The sequence below is a fragment of the Aptenodytes forsteri genome, unplaced genomic scaffold (assembly GCF_000699145.1).
Source record: "Aptenodytes forsteri isolate BGI_AS27 unplaced genomic scaffold, ASM69914v1 Scaffold309, whole genome shotgun sequence".
NCBI classification, from domain to species: Eukaryota; Metazoa; Chordata; class Aves; order Sphenisciformes; family Spheniscidae; genus Aptenodytes; species Aptenodytes forsteri.
This window is the reverse complement of record NW_008795857.1, coordinates 4,842,394-4,867,315: the sequence shown is the minus strand read 5'-3', so window position 1 is coordinate 4,867,315 and position 24,922 is coordinate 4,842,394. Positions and strand designations below refer to the sequence as shown.

Below are 24,922 nucleotides of genomic sequence, written 5' to 3'. Positions count from 1 at the left end.
GTGGGGGTCAGCTGTCCCGCCTGTGTCCCCTCCCGACTTCTCGTGTACCCCCAGCCTACGCACTGGTGGGGTGGTGTGAGAAGCATTAAAGGCCTTGACTCTGTGTAAGCACTGCTCAGCAGTAACAAAAACATCTCTGTATTATTATTATTAATGCTGTTTTCAGCACAAATCCAAAACATAGCCCCATACTAGCTACTGTGAAGAAAATTCACTCTATCCCAGCCAAAACCAGCACAATAATGCTTTATTTTACTGTATATGGTTTTAATATATATGGATTAGTTTATGTACATCTGACTTGAAGTACTGTAAAAAGAGAACTGTGAGTGCATTTATTTGAATGATTACATTGTTACATATTCAAATAAACACACTACCTTGTACAGCTATAATTTTGTTATTGCTAAAGCAAATGTCTTTGCACATACCTCACTGAAGATCAAGTATATGCTAACTTTGGCTTAAAAAAGAAGAAAGTTGCCTTCGAATTATGTAAGCACAGAAGAGTCTGACAAATTTCTTTACTGGTTAAAATATGCTTTTATCATGGATAGATTTCTTAGCAAATGGGTTTGTATTTAATGTGTCCTTTTGGACATAACACAATCAGAAGGAAGCAAGCAGGTATCACAGCTCTACTGGTCGCAGTTGTTCCCCGTTCAGCCTCTCTACTGTCTATTCTGGTTTTGTTTATTCTGCTGCAGATAATTCCTCTGTCTCTGCACAGTGTAGCCTGTATAACTTTCACCTATCCATTCCACCTTTAATTAGTTCTTAGATTTGAGTATCCCTGTAATTGAGAGGCTTGTTTTGTAGCACAGAGGCACAGAGACTTCTGGATCTTTCTTCTGGAACATGAACTATATCTTCATTACGCACACATTTGAATTCTTTGAGTTTTCTATCTATCCATAAAAATCTGAACTGTTAAAAGGGAACTGTGAACTTTCAACCAGAGATTTACAAATGTGAATCAAGTTGAAGTCCATGGGAATTGTAAACTTTTTTACAAACCTCTTACTAAGTCTTGAGGGATGCCAGTCAATGAATAGAAGGAAAATTGGGTATTTGCTGCTTGCACAGGAAGGGGGTTGAGTTTTAAGAAACACAGTCACAGAGAGTATTTCTTATCTGTATTTTATTCAGTCAAATACTTTGTTATTTTGTCATGTTGGTTGTATTTTTAGTTTAATTTAAAGGTGATAAGCTAAGCTATGAAGTCAAATTTTTGTATTTGATATTATTCAGATACTTCAAGTTTAGGGGAACTTTAAGCAACTTTTCAGGTCATAATTTAGGAACATGAGTTCTCTGACTTCTTCCTGAGAGGGACTGCCTCTGTCCATAGATTGTACAGGGCAGCGATCTCCAAACTTTTTTGATCGCACATCCCAATAAGTAAAAAATTTTTGAGCATGCACCCCCAATATATGTATATTTATTTATAAATTATATACATGTAGTACTGTATATATCATAAATATGTACATTATAAAACATATACAAAGCAAAATAAAAATGCATGAGATAAAGATGAAATAAGCTCTATTTTGAAAATTTATTTTATTTATTAATGGTAAAAAACATATTTCTTTCCAGCATCCCAGTAGATTGTCTTGCACACTACCTGGGGTGAGCACACCCTACTTTGGAGACCACTGGTATAGGGAACCAAAGGAGACCACCTCCATAACATAAGCTGTAATATTATCTTCCTGCAGTTAGCATGTGTCCATCATGTCTCACTTATTGTTTGATGTTAAATTCAGTCTGTTATGTTAGATGCTATATATGTAGGTGCTAGAACACCTTTTTCAATCTAGTCAGAAGTTACATAGGTCCAAGAATGCCTATTGCGACAATGGGGGCAAAGGGATTTTTTGTACTTGCGTGCATTTCAGCGCGCAGGGTTAGGTACAACACTGCGTTGTGAAGCTTGTCAATGGGGTTGTACACAGCTCAGGGGAGTTGGGTGCGTGGTTTAATTGCTTGGAACTGGATATGACCAGAGTGCTGACTGCATTTTAGGTTTACGCAGCTTGTGCAACAATTTATACAGCTATTATGTGTTGTGAAAAGAACTACGATGAGAATTGTTGAAGTGGTGTGGTTTTCAATGAATTTCCAACTGTACACTCTATGCAGAGTAACCTTTATCCTTCCTACTCATTAGAACTGACTCTACTCCTTTCCTCCTTCAGAACTCCAGGATTTGAGTCTCTTCCTTTCCAGTGGTCTCCTATGACCTAATTTATTACTCAAATGCTGAATATTATCCTTCCCAATATTCTCATATTGTGTCACCTCCTCAAGGTCAACTCCCTAGAAAACTTTCCAATTTCTTGTGATCTAGCCAGTGCCAAAAAATCTTAGATAGCTTATGTTTTTCGTGTTTTTTGACTAGTCCAGGAAGGTCTGGATTACAAGCTATTATTTGTGTGTTAATGGGTATCCACTTGAAAGAATCTATTCCTACTTTATTCTTCTTGTAAACTTTTTCACTCAAAAATGAGCACTGTGGTACTGTTACAGTAATCAGAGAGCTGTCTCCTGATGTTTGGAAATGATGGAAATTTTTGTAATGACTACAGTTTTTGTGGCTTTTCTTTTTCTATTCTAAACATAATTTTGTTATTGGAGGATGTCTTGTGATATGGGATGCAGTGGATCAGTGTTCATAGACCCTTTGGATCTAAGGTTGGGGGTTCTTCTCATTCACCAAATCTTACTGAGGTGCCTGAGTCAGGAGCCTAGTAGTTGGTAATGAGAGACAACTTTATGGCAGGATAGCCTGAATGGCCTGCTGTGTGAATCCTGTCTTTATTGACAGAGTGGGGAACCTCAGGTAACAACACTCCTAACTTAGATGGCTCAGGAAGGCACAAAAGGTTAAATGGGATGAATCTCAGCTTAAATATCTATTATTCAGTTGCCAGAAATGGTAAGGATGTTGACGTCCCTGGCCGGTGTCAGCTTTGCTGCTTTTGTGGTCTTCAGAGCCTTTGCATAACAGGCGTGACCACATCACTTAAATGTTTCTCAGGACATTTTGCCATTTGGTCTGATGGTAACCAAGCAGTTTGATGTCTAAGACCAGCTCTTTCCTCTGCCTTACACTACTGGGTGTTACTACTTTTTTACTCCATACGAGAGTCCAGTATATTTTTTGGAAACAGCCTAGTAGGAGAATGGTGTCAGAGCAGAGGGATCAGTTCAGTGACTTCATCAGATTGTAACGGTGCATGAGCAGTAACAGCTTAGTGTCGTTATGGTCAAGTTACTCATTAATCCTGTAGTCCTTAAAGGTAGGTAATGCTGCTCAGCTGACACCAGAAAGGAATAGTACAGCCTGGAAGGATCCTGTAGCAATAAAGATGCTTGTTGTTCATTGTTATCTGTCCTTCTGTTGAATTCTTGCTCTGTCTGTTGAAAACAGGTACATAACAACATTAACTAATACATGTTAGTATTATGCATGCTCAGGCATGCGTATGCTATACGGAGGAGTAAGAGCCTTAAAAGCACTGGGAACATAGGAAGGGTTAGTTTTCATCAGACACTGGGCACATTGATTTCAGTGCCACTTTGATAATGGCAATTAATAAGTTATTCAGGACTGCTTAAAATAATACCGATAAAGTCTGTATACTGCAACACACTATTTCACAATCTGTTTATGTTTTGTATTCTGCAGGAAATTGTTTTAAGAATGCTGGTTTGAAAAAAGTGTTGCTAACTTGCTACACTTTCAAACCCAGCCTTCCCTAGAGATTTTATTTCAGTTGCATATGTCTTCACAAAGAGGAAAATTAATATCAACACACTGTATAAATCTGAAGAAATGCCTGGAGTAGCTTTTCTGTATGTGTTAGCATCCTTATCAAAGGTCTGACATTGGCCACTTGTAATGCATTAATTCCTGATAAACAGCAACTAGTGGTTTTTTTTTTTTTCCTTAGAATACCGATTCTAGGCCTAACTCTTGTGTTATACTCTATATCAGGATCAGCTCTAATAAAATCAGTAGATTCACCAAATATGATCAGAGTAGGAGTGAGTCATCCCTCAACACTGTCTATCCCCTTGCCTCTCAAAATAGTGTCTGAATCATCTCAGATATTGAGAATATTAGAAGCAGATTTAGCAAAGAGTAACGGTGAGCATCATGCCCATTAGTGAGCCAAAATCCTCCTGTCAGTCATTTCTCAACTACCAGAATTTTTGCTCTACCCTTTTTATGTTGAGTAACCACAGCTTTAGGCCATTTTCCATGACAGAGCATGCCTTTTATTTTTTCTGATAGCATTTGAATATTCTAATACTGTTTTTCAGCCATCCCATTCTTTCCACACTGTAACACTTTAATAGTTTTTTGGCAGCTGTTGGTCAGATAGTGCTCATTTCGGTTACCTACACGCAGGCCTATGGTTGCATTTGACATGTCTGAGGATAGCTGGCTTATCGCTTGAGCTTGGAAGGATGTGATACAGGTCCTGTGAGACTCCCATGCCCTTTGGACCCACATTGAGGGATGAGTGAAACACCTGGGGGCATATCATATGTCTCTTGGTTGACTTTGTGTACACATCTTCAAGTCACTAACATCCAACTCTTCTTCCTGAGGTGTTTTAAAGTACTGAGTTTAAAACTGAGAAAGACATATGAGTAGTACAGTGAAATTATCTTGTGCATGTTCTGGATTTTTTTGCTGATCATGATGCTCACTCAACAAATTAATATTTCTCTAAAATGTATTGCAGCATTGTCCTTTATGATCTGAACCTGCTCCCCAGTTTTCAGTATCAGGATCTCCCATAGCTGCCAATGTAGCCTCCATTAAAGAATGACTGATACCACACTACTGATATGCTTTTATAATGAAAAACTGAGACATAGTGGGACAAGCATGTAGACTGAGACACTTTAAATGTCAGCATCTACATATGAGGTGCATGTTGAAACTTAGAGTACAGTCAATGGGGATTTAGAAATTTGTTCAACTCGCTCTAATACAGACACAAATAACTAAGGCAATACCTACTTGACTCTGTTTTTCCTTGGATGGGATCTTGCAACTTTCCATCCCCAGTGAAGACAGCATCCCTCCCCTTTTTCATAAGTAGACAGTTCTTTTCTAGTGTATACCTAATTTGTTACACTTGCTGCACCTTATCTACAGTGAGTTGACACTACCATTAAGTGATGCTAATCATTAGACAGCCTCTCAGCAGCTCAAATAAAGCTCAATTACTCGTGGCGATAATGATCATCCCAGAAGCTGAGCCTGTACTTACCAGCTAAGTTAGAGAATGAATTTTAAATGGAAAGTTTGGTGTTGAGAGATATGAAAATGTAAAATTCCTGAAGGTGTAGGTGATCTGATTTTGTGATGCTTTCTTCTACTTGCCTGCATTGGTAATTGCCACGTAGTGCTGCATTAAGTAGAAACACAGATACTCCTCCAATCAGGCTTTAAGGTACTGCATGATTTGTTAAAACTTGGTGCTGATAGTGGTACATGGAGGAGTTTGAAAAGAACTAGTAAAGTACAGTTTCATTTGAAGAGATACATGTTCCAAAATTGTGAGAACAACAGTGAAAACATTATGAGAATAGCTAGACTGCATTCTAGTAGTGGGCTTTCTGTTTTTTAGTGTTTTCTTTCTGTTTATTTTAAATGTATTATTCTAGGACTGTAATAGAATTAAAAAAAACCAGCTGCTGTAGTTCCTTATTTTGGAACTATGTTGTCAACGTGTATAGTGCAAGGAAAATGCATGTTTGTCTATGAAAAAGTGTAGAAAGAGTTTATTTTGTAGAATGATGTGACTGCAGCCTGAAAATGGTCATGGCTACAACAGACATACTATATCTGTAAGGTTTTTCTTCGCAAATGTAAACATGTGGCAACTTTAAAATAACTGAATTGATAAATCATCAAATAGCCATAGGCATGATAACAGCTATTGAGCTTCCTTAGTGCAATGTCTCTTTGTTAAAAATTTTTGATATGTGGAGTATGGCGTTTCATGGAGAAGGGAGAGTGGCAGAAAGAGAAAGCTGTTTGGGAATTTCTTTGTTTTTTTCTGTTGAGAGGAAGAATCCTTCTAGAGCAAGAGCAATTCCCTAGGATTCTTGGTAGCATATTTTAAAGTGTGAAATCATGCCTGTCCAGATGGCTTTAGGGACTACTACTTGCTTTTCTACTCAGTGATTCTCAACTCTGCGGAGTTCAGTCGTGAGACTAGATTCAAGCTAAGAACAGTGCTTTGAATCCAATCCCCAAAGCTACCTGCATTTCTCTCTAAATCTTCATATACGATTTTTCTTCAGTAAGGTTTCTTTGATGGGAGGAAATTAAAAGTAGAATTGATGAGGAGAAAAAAAAATATGGAAAAGCGTAAGAAGATTGGAATTACTTTTGGAAGTGTTCAGTCATGATTCAGCAAGGAAGAAGGAAGACACCAACCTGACTTTGTAATGATGTGTGGGACATGGGGGGATCACTGATGACAAATGGAAGGGGGGGAAATAGTGATATGTATAAATTAAAAGTTATTAAATATAGAAAGTTGGTAAGGATAGCTAAAGAATTCACAGAAGAAGGGTAGATATTAAATATTATATGAGAAGAAGCCCAGTAGTGGTACAGGAGATAACATACAACAGACACATTTATAGAATTGTTACTGCTGATAAAATAAAAGCAGAAGGATTCAATAACTATTTCATTTCCGTGTGGAAACAATCTGTCCAATATATGTGCATCATACAGAAATGCCTGATTACTTTCTGGAATGTTAGTAACTAGAAATACTGGTTAGAGGTATTTTCAAAGTAGACGCAGGTACCATCTAGTACATGAGCTGTTAAATTCCAGACAGTGGAAGGGGCTGAAAGGATGAAATCTCATGCTTTGTGAGAAGGGCACAATGTTATTTTCTCTTCTTTAAAAATGTAGGTCTATGTTGGATCAACAAAAACTAGACTTCAAAAATATTTATCAATTTCATAATGTAAGAGATATCTCTAAGTAGCCTTCTGGTTACATTAATGAGCCTTTTTAAGTAGACGAAGAGAGAATCTCATCCTCAGCAACATTTAGTCCATCTCAGAAAGGGCCCAGGCATACCATTTTTACAGCATATCCTTGGAAGTTGGCAAACAAATGCTGTATTACACCATTGGCAGGAGATGGAGGCTAAAACTGTTTTCTCCTTAATTACTCTGCCTGGACTCCTCACACTGAAATATGGGTATTTCATCTGTTCTGTCATAATATGATACAATGAGGGATGCATTTTTGGGACAGTTTGTCTTCTCCCTAAAGCAATCCATTTTTAAAAGCCCCAGGTTCTCATAATGTTTAGAAGTTTAGGGTGCTCTTTGCAGGGGGGAAAAAAAAAATAAAAAAAAAAATTCAAGACTTATGTATCCTTGTTAGTTTCTGGATAAAGAAGTAGCTTTACATAAAAGGAAGGTGTGTACATCTGTATGTGGCGTATACACAGATCTCCTTACTCTGGGATTTTTAGAGGCAGCCTGCCGCTTTGGTCTTCTTGACAGAGTCGAATGTGGTTACAGTTGGGTTAGAACGGAGTAAAGACAGTTGTTACTTGAATGCGATTCGTTCTCTTGCTCAAGAGTTCTGTATTAGTTGAGTTCATCCTTGGACTCTGATGTTTGCTTACATCTTTAATGTTAACAGTCTTGAAATGTCATGTGCACTCAACAGCAAACGAATGAAATGACCCCTGCAGTGCAGCTTAGCATTAATCTTATTGTGTGGGAAGGGGAGATGTTAGTAATAACTGATTATATATAATTCCTGAGAGATGTCATAATTCTGCATTTATCCCTAGTGTTGTGTGGGGTTTTTTTAGTAATTTTAACAGTGCAAATGTAAGAAAATAATTTTACCTGCAGAAAATAACATTTATATGCAGAAAAGATTGTTTGTATTTTGGAAGTGTTAAACTTGTTTCAAGACTGTTCTTTGTGGCTAACTCTCCTGATTTTCTTTGAGACTTTTTTTTTTTTTAAAGTGTGCATGATCCAGACAGGAATAACACCACAAAGCTTGTTTATTTTGGCAATAATTTGGTTTCCTTGTCTGGATAAACAGCAGTACTTATGATCCCGTTCCCAAGGGGGGCTGCATTACTTTGTTAAAGATCTGTTGGTAATAATAGTTTAAAAACATAAGACAAATTCTTATTAAGTCAGTGACCATGTTAATTCACAATAGCTGAGAACCCAGTTTAGCAGCTGCATATTTTTTCTTATCATACCATTAGGTTTGAGGTAGGTTCCTGTTTGAAATTTTTCCCTGCAGTGTTGCAGATCTTATTTCTTTCCAGAGGAAACATCTGGAGTGCCTTCAGTATCGCATTCACCCTTTTAGGATGATTTCTATTAGTGTATTGCAGCATTCAGAGTAAAAATTTGTTTGATAAGATCCTTGTTATAATATTTACACATCTACTGATAGGCAGTGTGAAGGTGATAGTATAAGGGACCACATTTGATATAGTTCCTCTGTATCACTTTCTGGTCAGAAGTCTGGCATAATGGAACATACCACCTTGAATGACATAAAGTCATTTTTTTCCACTTGTGAATATTTTTAGTTGTTTTCTTTTTTTCTCACTCAACAAATGTGAATGTTAATGCACCCACTGAAGTGACTACTGCATTTTTTCTCAAGTAGGGTTTTTTCACAAGAATTAAGACTTGGGAGTTCATATGGGAAGGAACATGCATAACAGCTTTGAATATATTACGTTGATGATAATTATAACTACAGAAGCACAGAATAAGGAGAAACAAAACCTTGGGACTGTATAATATAGATTTTGGTGTTCTTGTTCACAAATGGTATCCATGAAGTCTGATAACAGTTTCTGATAATAAAGAAACGTACTTCAGCAGGGACGTTCTTTGAAGTACACCCCTTACCTATACTATTCTATTGTCTGTCATTCCTACTAATTTACAATTATTCATTGTAAAAATATTACATGTTTAAATTCATGCCATTTTGGGGAATCTATATTTGTGTAAGCTAATTTAAAACTAATTAAACTAGTAGTAAACTAAATGAAACTATTTACTAGAGAGATTTCTGTATGACAACCCTTTCATTTTATTTTTTACTTTGCATCTTCTTGGTGTACCCGACTGAGAAAGTGTGCACTGTTGTTCTACCTACTTTTCCTGCACTGATTTTCCAGCAATACTCTTAATTTTTCAAAATCTTTCAAAATATAATTGCATGTTATTATGCATATTACGACATATTAATCTACCCGAGTTCATGCCTTATACTTAAGCCATTGTTTATGCACAAGATTGCATTCAACAAAGGAAACCAGAGGAGAGCCTCAAAACATTTTTCCCTTCTTGTTGAATACTAGAGATTTCATTAAAAAGTGCTGTGATGGGGAGGCTGATCCCCCATGCCATACTGCCATTTGTTACATAGCTGGACTCCTCTCTCAGCAGTAGCAGAGAGTAGCCATTTCTACAGGATTGCTTGTGTCTGGAACCAAATCTGGTGCTGTCCTCACTATTTGGATCAGTGAATAGCAGTGGTACGTAACAAGGGATTTGTGGGTGGTAACTAGGCTATTCACATGAGCAGAGCATCGCTTTCCTGTTTTCAGTGGTGAGCAGAAAAGAGCATTTTTCATCTGTTGTTGGAGCTCTCGCCATCAGATTTACTTTTAAAAAATGTGTTTGGTTGTTGCAACAGAATGTTTCTCTTAAAAGTTGTCAAAATACAAACATTAGGATAAATTCAGAGGTGAATGTAGAGGTGTTACACTATTAAATCAAGGCCATTAAAGCTTCTTTTTTTCTCCTTCTGCTTCCCAGAGCACAAGTTTGTAATATCAAGATTCTCTTAATCTTACTTTAAAAAATAAACTAATTATTTGGTTACTTAACTTGCAATTCTTTATATAACACCTCTGAATTACAACAAGGAATCTGAAGAGAAAGCTATTCAGGGTGAAGTAGTTAGAAAACTGAGGGACAACAAGAAAGACGGAGAGGGAAGTAGGGGAATAAGGAAGAGTCGAAACTGGAGGATAGCATCGTTACTGTAGCTCATACCTCTCTGCCTTTTGTGGGTTACTGTTAGAGTTTCTGCAGTTAGAAAGTAGAAATAAGTTTGGAGCGATTACGCAGATCTATATATAGCACCTCTGGGTTTCAATTTTTTCCTAAAGTGTATGGCGTTTAGAGGCACTACATTACAAGAATGTTGTATAGGGCAGTGCTTCCCCTCAGTGAATGCCATCTCTTCTTTCCTATGAAAAATTGTCTTTGGTAGATCTGCGTGCTAGTCCCTGCACTTTCTGTATGCTTAGTAATAGCATGGAAGAAAGATGCCCAAACAGCATGTAGTAATGCTGGATAACCATGTAGTACTCAGAGACAAAATTCGTCTGCTGATTCGTGATGCATCCAGTGGAAATACTGCAATCTAATGAGCAGTTTAAGGTTTTCCTTGGAGAGCCTGTTGATGTAATTGAATAGTGCTTACACTTGAATAATTGATAGCGTGTAAGTAGAAAAGGCAAAGAGTGATGAGAGAAAGCGAGACAAACTCACATGTTCCCTGAGGTGTAAAAGAAAAGGCATTTGGAGAGTCAGATGAGGAACATTTCAAAACCCATCTTCGTTTTCTTCTACACTGGTTACAGAAAGGGAGTTTCCATCCATCCTAAGGGCTTGTTTGGGTAAGCATGGGCTATTTTTTAAGGATTAGGAGGATTTAGGTGCTTGGAATTTGTTTTGTTACACATTATTTTGATTAAATGAAAACATTCGGACTTGATTAAATTCGTTTATCTGGAGCTGTTCAAGGTTGTTTGAGTACCTTGAAAACAAATTAGATGATGTAACTCATGGACAAACTGTATATCAGTGGTTTCCTAGCTGCTTTGTTGATGATTTCATGCCCTATTCTTGTGTTTCCAACCCATAGCCGTGGCAGCTTTATTGGGATTCATGTTGCAAATGTTCTCCTTTTTCCATACAGTCATCCTTTCAGAGACTCCCTGTGGGGGCATCTTGATGCACCTTCTCCGCTTGTCTCATTTTGAACAGTGATACCCACCAAGCTGTGCCAGGCTGGGGGGAATTAAGGCCTTTGGATGCCAGAGAAATCAAAACTTGTTATTAACAATTAATTGCCCAAGGATGCAAAGAATACTTAAAATGTTTGTAATTCCTTAAACCTTGTCTCTACATTTCTAAAGGATGGATGTTTATTTTTATTCAGAAATTGTTAAATTTGTTCAATCATATGTTGGCTGATCCTTAAGAGACAGTTGAGAGACTTGGCTTACAGCAGATCTGAATGAAGAATTTGTTGCCTTTCTTAGATCCATTAATACTTACTTTGTTTTGTTTGTAAGATACCCACATGTGAACTAAAATTTCTTGTCGTTTTGTGCAGACCTTTCTCCACATTTTTATCAGGCTCCGAGCAGCTAGAGGATTTCACACCATAATGGATATTTTTGTTTCCTTTTTTTTTTTCCTTTTCAGAGGAAATGGCAACAGCCCAGTGAGAATCAGGCTCCAGTGCGCCCTTTGTCTGAACGCCAGTTGTGAACATACGTGCAAACTCAGCATCTTCTAATGGTCTCTCCCAGCACGTGGGTCTGGATTTTGTCAGGAGTGTCCCCTATGCCTCTGGCAGCGTTCAGCCATTCTGTTTGTTTAAGTTCTTTAACCTCAATGACAAAACAAAACAAAGCAAAAAAACTTTCATCAGAAGTTGAGCTGTTCAAACACACCCTGGCTTTATATCCTGTTCCTATCTTAAGTGGTCCTTTCCCCAGGGCTCTTCGGTCTTTGTTAACCTGAGATTCCTAGAGCCTTGTCGAGGAAAAGTAGCGTTTCCTTCCTCTGCCTTTTTGGAGGCTTACCCTGCTTCAGCTCACTTTTCTCAAATGGTCTCTGTGTAATTCCAGCTCTGGTGAAGTTGTGTGCCTGTGATTTCCAGCACCAGTGTCATAATGAAATGTAGCCCTTTCTCCTGGCCATAAACTACCTGAGGAAACATCGCAATTAGTGTGTGTATGCTTATTATGCCTATTTAAAATTATCAGGTATTTTATTTCAATGTGTTTCGCTCTTCATTTTTTGTTTCGGGGGGTTTTTTTTAACGTTCTCATAGTATTTGCCATTTGAGATTATCAAATTTTCAGTTTAGCCTGGCGATCACATCCTATTTGTTTTTACATGGCCAAGTATAACTTACAATTGTATATTTCAGAATTTTTAATTTTTTTATTACAGAATTTTATATTCTCAGAATAGATTTAATGTATTCTCATTTAAAGTTCGTTCCTCATACATTAGGCCAAACCTTCAAGAGATGTAAATCGCTATATCTGTACATAAATCAGCTGAGTGATTTGCACCACATGATGATGTGGGCAGCTTGCAATTTTTATTTGCTGTTACATGTAAATACTGAGAAATTAAACATTCTTTGTTATTTACCTCATACTAGACCTTTCAATGGCATTTGTTTGCACTTATTTGCACAAGTTATTTGTGTGAATTTCAACAGCAAACAGTTATGAAAAGGGACATGAATGAACTCTTTCTATTGGTATCTTCCTTCACAGTATTTTTAACACAAACTTTTGTTTGCTTGAAAGCAAAGCTTTTCACATGCCTGTTCGTTACTCGGCGGGCTCCTGCAGGAGACGAACTCCTGAAGAGCGCCCTGTAATGCAGAGATACCTGTGCAACATGGCCTTCCAGATGCGGACTGCTTTATAGAACAGGAGCTTGGAAGAAAGTAATTTATTTTGGTGGAAATACTGGGTGTATTTATATTGTTTAAAAGCTATATTTTGCACGTTACCTTGTTGCGTTGAGGCCAGAGAGGGCAGGAAGAAAATCTATGGGATAGGCTTCTTGCACTCAAGGAATGCCTCAGTGAGACTATTTCTGTTTACATTTGTTTCACTGTACTTCTTTCAAACACTAAATCGCTGTCCCCTTAACGCTACTTTACACTATTTCATTATGCAATGTTACTTTTGCAGGAAGACCACCTTAGCTTTCAACCTTGCTCAGGCAGATCTTTACAAGTACCTAAAATTCTTTGTATGTTGTCACCGTTGCAGTAAACCTGCTCGTTTGTGGCTGCTCGGGGGAAACGGTACCAGACAGAGATAGCTGTCATGCTTTAATTACTGCTGGGGTCAAAAATCCTTCATTTTGCCCTGAAGTAACAGCTGTTCTGTAAGGACATCTTTTATACACTCAGATAAAGTCCCAACAGTGTTGGGACCCAGAAAAGTGAGGCCTGCGCTGGCGTGGACAGTCTTCCAAAGTCCGCTAGGCGTTTTAGCACAGTGGACAGTCTTCCAAAGTCCGCTAGGCGTTTTAGCACAGTGCTACAGCTTGAAGTACTTTCAGGCAGTTTATATGAAATGAAACTATGAGATAAGACAAGAAAAATATTAAACGTACATTTGCAGAACAGAGTGGAAAAACAATTCTGGCTGTTTACATTTGTGCGTGGACCTATCTGGCGATCAGGCAGCACCATTCTGGACCCTTTCAGTACAGTGTGAGGGTGCTCTGCAAAGAGCTGGGCTGATAGCTCTGTTTCTTGAGCTCTGTTTCCTGGGCCAAGTGAATTACGCAGCTGGGTTGGAGCTCCTTACGCTGCTGAATGTACTACTTTGTCTTCTTGTGCCGCACAATACACAGGTTCCTTTTCCAATACTGACATTTTATGGTATTAATAATAGCAATAGGCTGCAGTTGTCCAGAGATTGCACCACTTGGAATAATAAGCACTAAGTTCCTAATTACCTTGCATTACCTACAGTTTCTCATTTTTATTGTCATTCAGTATAGACTGAGCAATACCAATCTAGCAAAATGCCATAATTCTTGTAAAGTCTTTTGTTTATTTTTACAGTCAGAATCTTATCTTAAAGCTGACAAATGGATACTGTATGCTATTTCTCCATAGATCTTGGATTTCTGAACAAATGACCTTAGTTTGTCTTGAACAAAAACTTACGGTATTTTTCCTGTTGTTTAAACATCATTTAGTTCTTGAAAATGTTGACAGCTTGGCTAGATTATGGTTGATTATAAAGTCCCACATCATATTTCTAGGAAGTGCTGAACCATGTCTAGTACTGTTTGTATCTCTCAGTTAAGAAATATTTTTCATTCGATGTTGACATTTTTCATGTTTCGTCTGATAATTTATATTGCTGTAAATGTGCAAGTACTAGCTGGCGCAGAAGTAATTACCCTTGTCTTTATATTGGAGTTAAAATATTTTAATACTTTGGAATTTGTCTCTGAAATCATTTGAATAGAATCTCTCGATATTTTTATGATCCTCATGGGTGGGTATACAAATTAGCTTCTTTTATCTGAGAGATGAATGTTAAGCAAAAATCTAGATACTCAGTAAGACATGGTTTTCCAGAGAACAGCCAAGGCTTACAGTGAAAATGGAAAATTATCCCCAGTACTGTCTGGTGAGTTTTTCCCCAGTCTTCCAGGGAAGTGTAGGTGGCCCAGGATTTTCAGAAATACGAGGTTGACTAAATGAGTATACCTGTACCAAAGTGTCAATAAGAGGTGCAGCCAGACGCTGTATTAATTTAGCATCTTGCGTAGCGTAATGAACTAAAATAGCTGGGATTTCGAAGGGAAGAATGTGCTTGCTGTGTTTGTCATGGAGAGAAGATGCAAACTAGGCAGAGGTCAAAAGGAGGGTTTGTCATTTAGGGAAGATGTGAACCAGGCAGAGGTCACAGAGACAGGAAGGGAAGTGGTTCTACCACAAGGCAATTAAAAGTGCATGTCAGATGGGTAGTCATTCTTCAGATATCGGAAGAACAAAGGGCCCCAGCCCTATTCCTTTTCTCCTCGCCTTCTGTGTGATATGTCGTCAGATAATACTAAAGCTAAAGTCATTAACAAAATTTTTCTTTCTCTTTTCATTTCAGTTATTTGCCACCTTCCATGCATGAATGGAGGCCAGTGCAGTTCTAGAGATAAATGCCAGTGCCCTCCTAATTACACTGGTAAACTTTGTCAGATCCCTGTGCAGACTGCCAATACTCCAAAACTGTACCATCATCCACAACAGGTGAACAAGGCTGTAGGATCGCAAATTATCCACTCCACTCATACTTTACCACTGACGATGTCAGGACAGCAAGGTGTAAAAGGTAACTTTTTTCTTGATAGATATTTTTTCCTTTGGAGTTGATTTTATTAACTAATTTTGGGTATCCAACCAGTAACGATAGCGATCTGTCTACATAGTTTGAATCTTGACACCACAGCTTGAATCGTGAGCTCACGAGAATGACTGGAAAGTATTTAGCTCAATGACTGAAATGATAAGAAATAACAGTGCTATTGAAAAGAGTTTATAAGTAAATTTACTTTGCTTTACGGTGGAATTTAATGCAGATTGCAGAGTCAAAGGATAATGCAGGGGGGCTTCTTCCAGGAGTGTAGACACATTCAAAAAGAGAATGATTGTGGCTGAACAGAGTCCATAAATTGCGGTATACCTAGGTAGAAAGTTGCAGGCAATTCCGTGATTACTAGTGGAGGGAAGAGACAATGCTTTTCAACATAAAAAAAATTAAATCTAATGTAAAACTAAAAATACAATCCATGTTTATCTTTGTTATGTCATTTGGTAGAGTCCTATAAGTTAATTTTGTGGTGAACTTTTTAATGTAGATAGGCCATGATATGATTCGGTTAAATAGAACATTCTTTCCAGGTCATATAACAATATCATAGAAAAAAATGGTAAGGATTTTCTACTGCTAATGCTGTGAAGAAGGCAGAGGATCAGAAACAAGAAAAGCTGTAATGTTAATAAAATTTTGCCCAGTCGAAGAAAGTTCAGTCAGCTTCAGGTTTCCGTTTCCTCTAATACTTTTTTGTGAGGTGACAAGTTCTGATGACCTTGAAGAGGAGTGTTGAATTTGTTTCCTGTGTGTCCTATGACTCTAGGTGGCATTTTATCTGGGTGAGATCCTGTCCATATGGAGAGACCCCCGAAATTCAGTTTCACAACATATGAATTAGTGTGAAGTTTGTTTGTTTGTTTGAATTGCCAGATTGATTTTTTTTTTCTTTTTTTTCTCATCAAGGGTAATTTTACAATTACCTCTCTAAGATTGCTATCTCTGAATAAAAACAAAATATATGGGGGAAAGATGTGAGGAGGCTCAGTTGTTGGCAACTAGTTCCTGAATAACTTTGCTAAAAGAGGCCAAACTATTTATATGTTTGTGATAAACATAATCTGAATTGCCAGATTGATTTTTTTTTTCTTTTTTTTCTCATCAAGGGTAATTTTACAATTACCTCTCTAAGATTGCTATCTCTGAATAAAAACAAAATATATGGGGGAAAGATGTGAGGAGGCTCAGTTGTTGGCAACTAGTTCCTGAATAACTTTGCTAAAAGAGGCCAAACTATTTATATGTTTGTGATAAACATAATCTAATGTAATAATTCTGTTTTCAGACAGGGACATAGCTGTGAAGGAAGTGTTGACAGTATACTTCTGGAAACACAAAATTTTATAAATGCTTTTAAGTATCTGCTCCATCTTTTCAATGGATTTGTTTTCTAGGGACTGCTATGCAGTCCATTGGGAAATAGTTTCCACTGACATGTTGGAGTATTAGTCCCTAAAGCTCCTGGGTGGAGAGGGGAGGGGGGCGGGGGGGGGGGGGTGTGTGAGAGAGTAAGAGAATATAATTACCTAAACATTTAGCAGAGCAGAAATTTATTTCTGTGACTATTTAATTCCAGATCAAATTATTTTAGACAAAATGGTGGACTATAAAAAATTTTTTTTAAGTCATAGTTGTTTTTCAGATTTAGAGTTGCTGTCTTAAAAGACACAGTAGGTTTCTCATTGCTAAAGAGTCTGACCTCTTGAATATTTTTTTTCCTGACCCTCAAGTCCTCATCAGAACCATCAGCAGTCACAATGCCTTTCCATGCCCAAATGAAGATGTTGGATTGTGGAGAGAGGAATGTTTCATTTCTTTCAAGGAAAGAATAAAACAATTCATCCTGAAATGGCTGGCAGAAATAAAAATTAATCAGCACATCTAGGCAGTGATCCAAGACCTGGAGAGGACTGTGGTGATAATACTACATGGGAGAAACCAGCCTAAATTTGATGTTTTCAGCATCTGAACATCTCTAGGTGGATTGATAGATTAAAGCAGAGCAATTCAGTGATTTCTTTTGAGGGCTAATATATTCTTTAGATTTATCAGCTGGAGAAACTAGTTGAAGGGATCCCTCTTCGTACATAAAAATGTATGATAGTAAGTTGGGGTGAGTTTTGTTATTCTTACAGCCAGACTATGCTGTCTTGTCTTGCCCTGCAAAACCAGTCAAGTAGCCTAAGAAGGGCCTTAACTGTTTCTCTTTGTAACACTGAATCTTTTCCTTGTGGGTTTACCTGTAACAGAATTCATGTCGCATAAATTTTGCTTGAAGGTTACTTTCTGCTACAGGCAAGATCTGAAGAGTCGATAAGGCCCTGCAGCCATATTTTGCTGACTTTCTACTACCTTATTCCTGATGTTTCTGTCTGCAATATGTTGAAGATTTTCATAAATTAAACAATGGAGACCAGAGTAAAAATAAGTTTCTTTTAAGGAATTCCTATGTGAGACCAATCAATCCTGAAAGTGCGCCTAGAGAAATGAAAATAATGTGAAAAACCAAAAGTGATTTCTACAAAATAATAAAATCTTAAATCAGCTAAAAGAAATGAAATATGCTTCCTCGGAAGTGGAGTTGTGAGATTGAAATTTTTAAATAAGAACTGAAAATGCCTAATCAAGTTCCAAAGAACAGTCTGGCCTCCTGGAGGCAAGGAGACAATTCAGAAGACTCAACAATCCAGTATGTGTTACAAAGAAAGTATGTCAAATGATACTTGTTGGTTCTTGATGTTTGGAAGGGGTGTTACATTTAATGGATTGGCTGGCCTTGACTAGTCTGTGCAGTACTTGCTGATGAGAGAGACCCAGCCAGACACAGTAAATGCTAACTTTGTTATGCAGCTTACAAACTATAAAACTTTTTACATACCTCTCCTCCCTGCCCCTCCCCAGTAATAATTTGAGTTACATGTTTAAAGTGCATTTTGTGTTTCAATGAAAAGAAGCTTGAGGGTCATAAACAGTTCTCTGCGCGTTAATTTGACTGGAGGGTCTCAATCTATATACCCAGACTTAAAACTATAACTGTATTTAAAAACAGAAGTATCTGAAAAACATTTCCTCCCTCTTTATCTGCCAGATCCTGAATTCAAAGTTCAGTGAAGGGAGTGGTGGTTTTAGATGGTTGAGATGCTGGCAAGTGTTGCAGGGGCAAACTTAGGACTTGGCAGGTATATAAAGGTGAAGGGATGAAATCTGAAGCTTTTTCTGTGTTCCAGAGAAAGATGATGGATCTGAAAAAGAAAATAAAGCTTACTATATATCCAAAAATAACCCAGTGGAGTTTGAATTCTGGAACTTTGAATGGGATTCTTATTACACAGTATGACCACAAATATTAATGTCACACCAGCCAATTTGGACATCCATGTTTATGTAGCGGTCTTTACAATGCTATAATGTCGTTCTTTCCTGCGTGAAGAGTTTTGATTTTCTGCTTTGTAAATGAGACTCTATGCGTTCTTTCAGCCTTCTCTCTAACGCCCAAATTTGGACTTTGTTTATATTTTGGTCACTTCAAGGCACTGTGTAAAGATTCTAATGTATGAAAAAGAGATGTCTTAGAGGTGCCCAAGATCTCTTTTTTGACATATTTTATTACCAATTTTTTTAATGTGTTTTTCCTTCAATTATTTTAGTGAAGTTCCCTCCTAACATAGTGAATATCCATGTGAAACATCCCCCTGAAGCCTCAGTTCAGATCCACCAAGTTTCAAGAATTGACAGCACATCAACGGGACAAAAAGCAAAAGTACCTCAGCCAGGACATCCACAGGTCTCTTACCAAGGTCTTCCATATCAGAAGACCCAGAAAGGACATACTACTTACACAAATCAACAACCCATTCCTCATATGTTTCCTGTTTCAGTTAAAACTCAGCTTGGGCGCTGCTTCCAGGAGACTATTGGGACACAGGTAAGAAATGTTTACTAAAGCTTTTGAGACAGGTAGCTTTAAAATAGTATCATAAAAGAAAGAAAAAATTCTTCACCAATCACAGGGAAAGGACATATTTGACATTCTTTTCCAAAAGAAAATTCTTGTGAGAACGGACTGTAAAATGTTTTACAAAGTAACATTTTTCTGAACCTCCTTCTCCTTCAAGCTAATGTCTTTATTTTCTGCAGTCTTGGATCCCTGACATTCTCATTTCAGTTATTCTTGCTGTAACTTCTCCATTTATAAGCTATTTCTCCAAATTAAAAATCATAACTTAAATCCTAGCTCCATCTCTTCTGACTGAACAACTAAGGTTACACCATCTTCCACAGCTTGTACTGTCCTTTGGTTTAATAAGCCTTTCTGCATGTGTATTTCAACAGCCAGTGTTTTTCAAGGAGTTGCAGTTTTCATTGAAATTCCTATTCAACAACTTCATATGTTTTACAGTATTGTAGACTAATGTCTTGAATCTATTGAAATGTGACCGTTGAATGGGGTAGAAAAATCATGAAAGCCAATTGAGTGTTTGCTAAAACCTTAGTTCAGTTTAAAATATGTTCACATCAGTTTTTACATATGACTATTCAAAATTGCGTATCTTCTTTCAGCTCTTGAAAGCACTTTAATAAGCGACACGGCATTATCATTTTTGCATATTTGCATATATATGTAAATATACAGAGAGAGAAAAAAAGCATATGTGAAGAGATTGTAAAAAAGTTAGTAAGACCCTGTTATTTATTGCTTATCACCTTGTCAAAATTTAACTTTTCAGATCAATTTTTTTTTTTACACTGAATGCACGCCTCAGGCTGAAATTTTGTGGGAGGTTTCAGAAAAATCACTCACTTGTTTTGAGGGATGACATTAGAGAATGAATATGTTGCTTTATTCAGGCTAAAAAAATAATTTAAGACTGTTTCAACGAAGATTGGGATCGTCTGTATGCTTTGAAGTAGAAACTTAAATTTATCACAAAGGTCACTCTGCTTTTGGTCCTTCCAGTAACATGCACCCAAAGTTAGCCAATTTTGAAGCATCTAAAAATGTCTCTATTTCAAATATATTCCACAAACATTTGTTAGATGTTGGCAGCAGAATTCTCCAAAGATTTCACCTGCACAGAGCATGGTCTGCCTTCCCCCAAAAGGGACAGCACCCATCATCCCTGAAATGCAGGACTGGAGCAAAATGTCCTTTACAAGTGTTTCTTCTAGCTGTCAGTGAATGCTGTGATGCCAAGTGTTAGAACTGACAGCAAGGAAATTTTCTCATGGCTCCCAAGAAGCGCACACACACACACACAGGGAAGAGACCTCACTCACAGAGGGGCAAGGAGTTTTGGAGAGGATCAGTGATGGGGAACAGACAGGAGCAGAAGCAGGATGCAGTCAGAAGCAGGGTGAGGGTAATGTAGGTGACAGATCCCAAGGTAGTGATAGCAATTACCTTCTGGAACATCAAACTGAAATTGCAGTTCCTTAGTCTGCCAGCTCCAGAGAAATGACTTTTTTCCTGTAAAATATTTTTCTGTCTTCCTTTCAGTGACTGGCTTCTGCAGAGTATTGTAGCATTCCTACTAGTGACATAATTAACTCTAGTTTCAGAAGTCATTGCTGTGGAAGTAAAGATCCCAAAGCCCGCTCATGCTAGGCCATCACGTGAGGGTGTTTAAAAATAATTCATTCTGAAGAATGCTATGGAAGAAGGAAATTTAAATGTCATCGTGCCCCAAAAACGTTTCTAGAAGAACAGAGTTAAGTTTGCGTATGGAACATTAAAGGCTAGTATTCACTAATTGTTGAGTGCTTGATTTGGTATCCACAATGTTAGTTTATTCTGATGAGCTCTTTGTGCTTGTCTGTTTCAGGAATAGTAAAACCTTAAATTTGTTCTTTGACAAGTGTTGAAGCACATATTCAAACTAAAGTTCATAGATTTTACATGACAAAATGAAGCCGGGCCTGTGTCAAACAACCATTTCTCTATTTCCTAAGAATGGGAGATCTAACAAACGTGGCATTATAATGTGCAATCATAAAATGCTGGAAATAATTATTATAATTAATAGTTGTTTATTATTTATTTGTATTTCTATTTGCACTCATATATAGGGGAAGACAAAATTCCTTCCTCGGTCTTAGACTTGGCAGTGGGTGCTGCATCTTTTATCTCTTACCTTTTATGCTTGACATATTTCCTGTCTGTTTTCTGCCGCATGCATGAGTGAGGTATTTCGAATGACATATCCAAAACCTGCAGTGTCCTATGCATGCCCCTCACATTACAGTGGTTTTAAAACTAAAACTTACTCATCACTCACCAGAAGACAGTAATGTGCTCCTTTTAAAGGGGGAGAAAAGGAGAAATATGCTCGCATTGCCCTTGTGCCTGACTTGGAATCCTACTAAATGCTCAGTCTCCGATTTTTTTTTTTTTTTTCAGTATTCCCCTGGAAAAATGTGTCTTTGCAGTGCTCTCAAGAAAGGGTAGTGCCTCCTAGTTTAGAATAATGCATGTTCTCATTTTTTTTACAGATTTCATTGGTTCTTTCAGTGTCTGTCTTGGAGAAGAGCATAGTAAGGATTTCAGAGGTCTTTTGTTATTTAATTTAATGGTTCAGTTTAGAACTGGAGTTGTATGGTGGCATTTTGTAGAGCATTCATTTAAGACCTTGCCATAAATATAGATTTAAGTGACTCATTCACCTTTCAAATTTGAACCTGAAATGTCAATATGTTTTTCCTGCAGTCAGGCAGTGTGTATTATTTATTTGTATGTTAAATAGACCTTGAACTGGGAAAGATGCTTAATTTTTTTTTTTTTTACTCTTAAATGGATCTATTCCAAAAGAATTTGGTTTTCTGTTTCTTTGATACTCACTTTGCTAAATATGACGGTTCTCTTTATTTGTTCAGACAAGCTGCTAAACTGAGCTTTTCCTATTAGTAGCAATGTGTTGCTCCAGTCCTTTCTGGAGTTTATGCTGGATAATTTTGATAGCCATACTTTTTTCAACAATCATAATGTTTATACATTTTTTTGCAGGGTGGATTGTATATTTGGCTTCAGAAATGTTTTATTCAATATCCTGGGATCAAAGGTGACTTTACTGTCTATAGAGCAGATTGATGGAAGGATATGTGTGTGGCCTCTTGCAGGCAAATCAACCAAGTTAATAAAGACTCTGCTGAACTTACTTTTGGTCCAGGCTAAAAGCACAGGATAAAAACAGTATCAGAATCTCTACTGTGGTTTTGTGTCTGTGTGTGTAACCTCTACCATTCTGTGTTTCTCTCCATCACTTGTTCTCTCCTTCTTCCTTGACTTTCAGCTGGTCTTCAATTACAGGTCTTCCGATTTTAATGCTTTGGTTTTTTCACAACCTTCTGTGGAATATTTTTCATTTCCCAACACATTCTTCCTCACCCCACCTTAGTTAAATTCCTTTAATGTATCTCATTCAAAAACAGTAGTCCTGCAAAAACAGTAGGATAGTTGCTATACTCAAATCCCAAGACAGCCAGGGCGTATTTTCTGCAGTGTTATTTCCAACAGAGCACATACTGTTAAAAGTTAGCAACTGGAGCCACCCTGAACTGAAGCTTGGAGGACTTGAACTATCAACAGATAGTTGAAGAATCTGGTCGTATTCTTAGGCCTCTGATCATTCCTAATTAACAACATAGAAATTCTTCTAGACCACCTATTCACTTAGTTGTCTCTAGTATCATAAGTGACTATAACCAAAGGCAGCAACCATGAGAAAAGGGTAGTAAAAGATGTGTGAAAAGATGTCAGTCTACAAACCTAGAAGGACAGGAGAGGAGGGAGAGGGGCTAGAGGAATGAAATTTCCTAGCTTAATTAGAATAGATAAATAAAGATGTATGTTTTCATAAATACATATACACATGTGTGTATGTGTTGCTTAATTGTGACTGTTTTCTGAAGTGTCCTCAGCATTGGGAAATAAAGTGGAAAGAGCAACTATAAAAGTAGTATTACTATTTCAATTTTTAAAAAGTAATATAGGAAGCAAATAGTGTTCTGGATGGTTCCTTTTTCTACTCAAGTCAGTTCACTTTTCCTGGCTGCCTCTCTTTTCTGTGAGTAGAACGCTTAGCAATTATTTCTCCTCTGGGAGATGTTAACGATGATTGCTCCAGGATAGCTTACCATGTTACATGATAGCTTACTATGATATGTTGCATGCAAAAGTTGTGGTTCATCAAATGCTTTCCTAGTACCAAAAAGATTTTTGCAGGGTATATCATAAAGTAGCAGTTAAGCTGCAGGCCAGAAACTTAGTGTTGTCATAAAAATATAGAAAACAAACTTTTACCTAAACTTGCACCTTGTTATATAGAAAATGATGTTGAGAAAATAGAGACTTGAAGTTGGGAAACAGATACAATGGAAGCAGTAGGACAAAAATCCCACTTAAGATGGAGAACAGTAGATCTGTGGAGAGTACTATGTTACGGTGCCTTCAAAAGCTGGAGATTGGACACGGTGTCCTGTCATGTCCTTTACAGCCATGTAGTCCTGTGTTTCTGAAATCCAAGGAGTCGGTCATCTTAGATCACTGATTCTCAAGGTCCTATTTAAAAAGCAAGCAAAGAAGGAAGATTATGTTTCTCTTCTTTAATGCCTCTTCTTCAGCTGCTTTTCATTTTAATTCTAATAAAAATGCCTTTATTATGACACAGAATATTTTGTTATTTCCCAAAATAATTCTACAGTGTCAGTGGTGCACCTAGTAAAGATTGTGTTGGTAATCTCAAGTCCTGTTAATTTTGCATATGATTACTTTGCATTTAAATTGAGAAAGGAATGCAGATGCCTACTATCTGTCAAAGTTCATATAAAGAGAATTAAGCACCGCGCTTATTTTCCCCCTTAAGATCAGTTTGAAGTGCCTACTAAATATATTCATGTGTTTTCCTATGGTTACTGCATTTCAGTATTTTGGCTAAAAAAGTCTTTTTTCTCAAAATTGATTTGGTCTCTTTTTTGCTTAACTGTAAAGAGGGAGGCATTTTTTGCAAAGCAGCAAGAAACTGGAGAAGCTGGTATTTCCAAATGTCTCTAAAGCAGGCTCTTTCTGACTAGATTCACAAGTAATGCTGTTCTCTTCAGCAGATATTTTGAGTATCAGTTTTACCGAAGGAGACTTCTGGTGATCTCAGCATGTATAATTTAAAAGCAAGATAAAAAAGAGTTGTTATTCTAAAGAGACACAGATACTGAAGTTGCTTACCTGGCTGAAGGCAACGTATGCCAAAATGTCCAGAAGAGAAGCTGGCTAAGAAGTCAAGTCTGCCCATGCTTGTTCATTCCTCCTCGCTGTCCCTCAGTTGCGCTGGTGTAATGGCTGAGAGGAGCGGGACTGCTCTCTAAAATGATCACTGAAAGAATTTCAAAAATATTGTCTTCTGATCCCCCGTTTTTGTTGGGGTGTTTTGAATTCAGGTCAGTTCCAGGGATATGCAGCGTTCAGGGGATATGTTCCACTCCTCGCCTGTCAGTTGTTTGCTGAACGATGCTTTGTGCTTCCCTTGTGAAGTACTTTGAAAGGTGTTGCAGAAAAGATCCGTACTTGTTACAGCTCTGTTGAGAAGGATGCCTGAATTAGAGTTGTTTGGTATTGTGAAGTGAAATTTGGTGTATTGTAATAATACTTCGGA

At 37.5% G+C, this 24,922-nt stretch overlaps 1 protein-coding gene across 1 annotated transcript in view; it reads left to right on the top strand.

The window, feature by feature from the left end:
• Positions 1-24,922, top strand: part of LTBP1 (latent transforming growth factor beta binding protein 1) — a 147,397-nt gene that overhangs the window by 17,277 nt on the left and 105,198 nt on the right. Inside the window, exons 2-3 of the mRNA XM_009283777.2 lie at positions 15,018-15,242; positions 18,929-19,206. Of these exons, the coding sequence (XP_009282052.1) occupies positions 15,018-15,242; positions 18,929-19,206 (503 nt within the window). The remainder of the gene's footprint in view (positions 1-15,017; positions 15,243-18,928; positions 19,207-24,922) is intronic.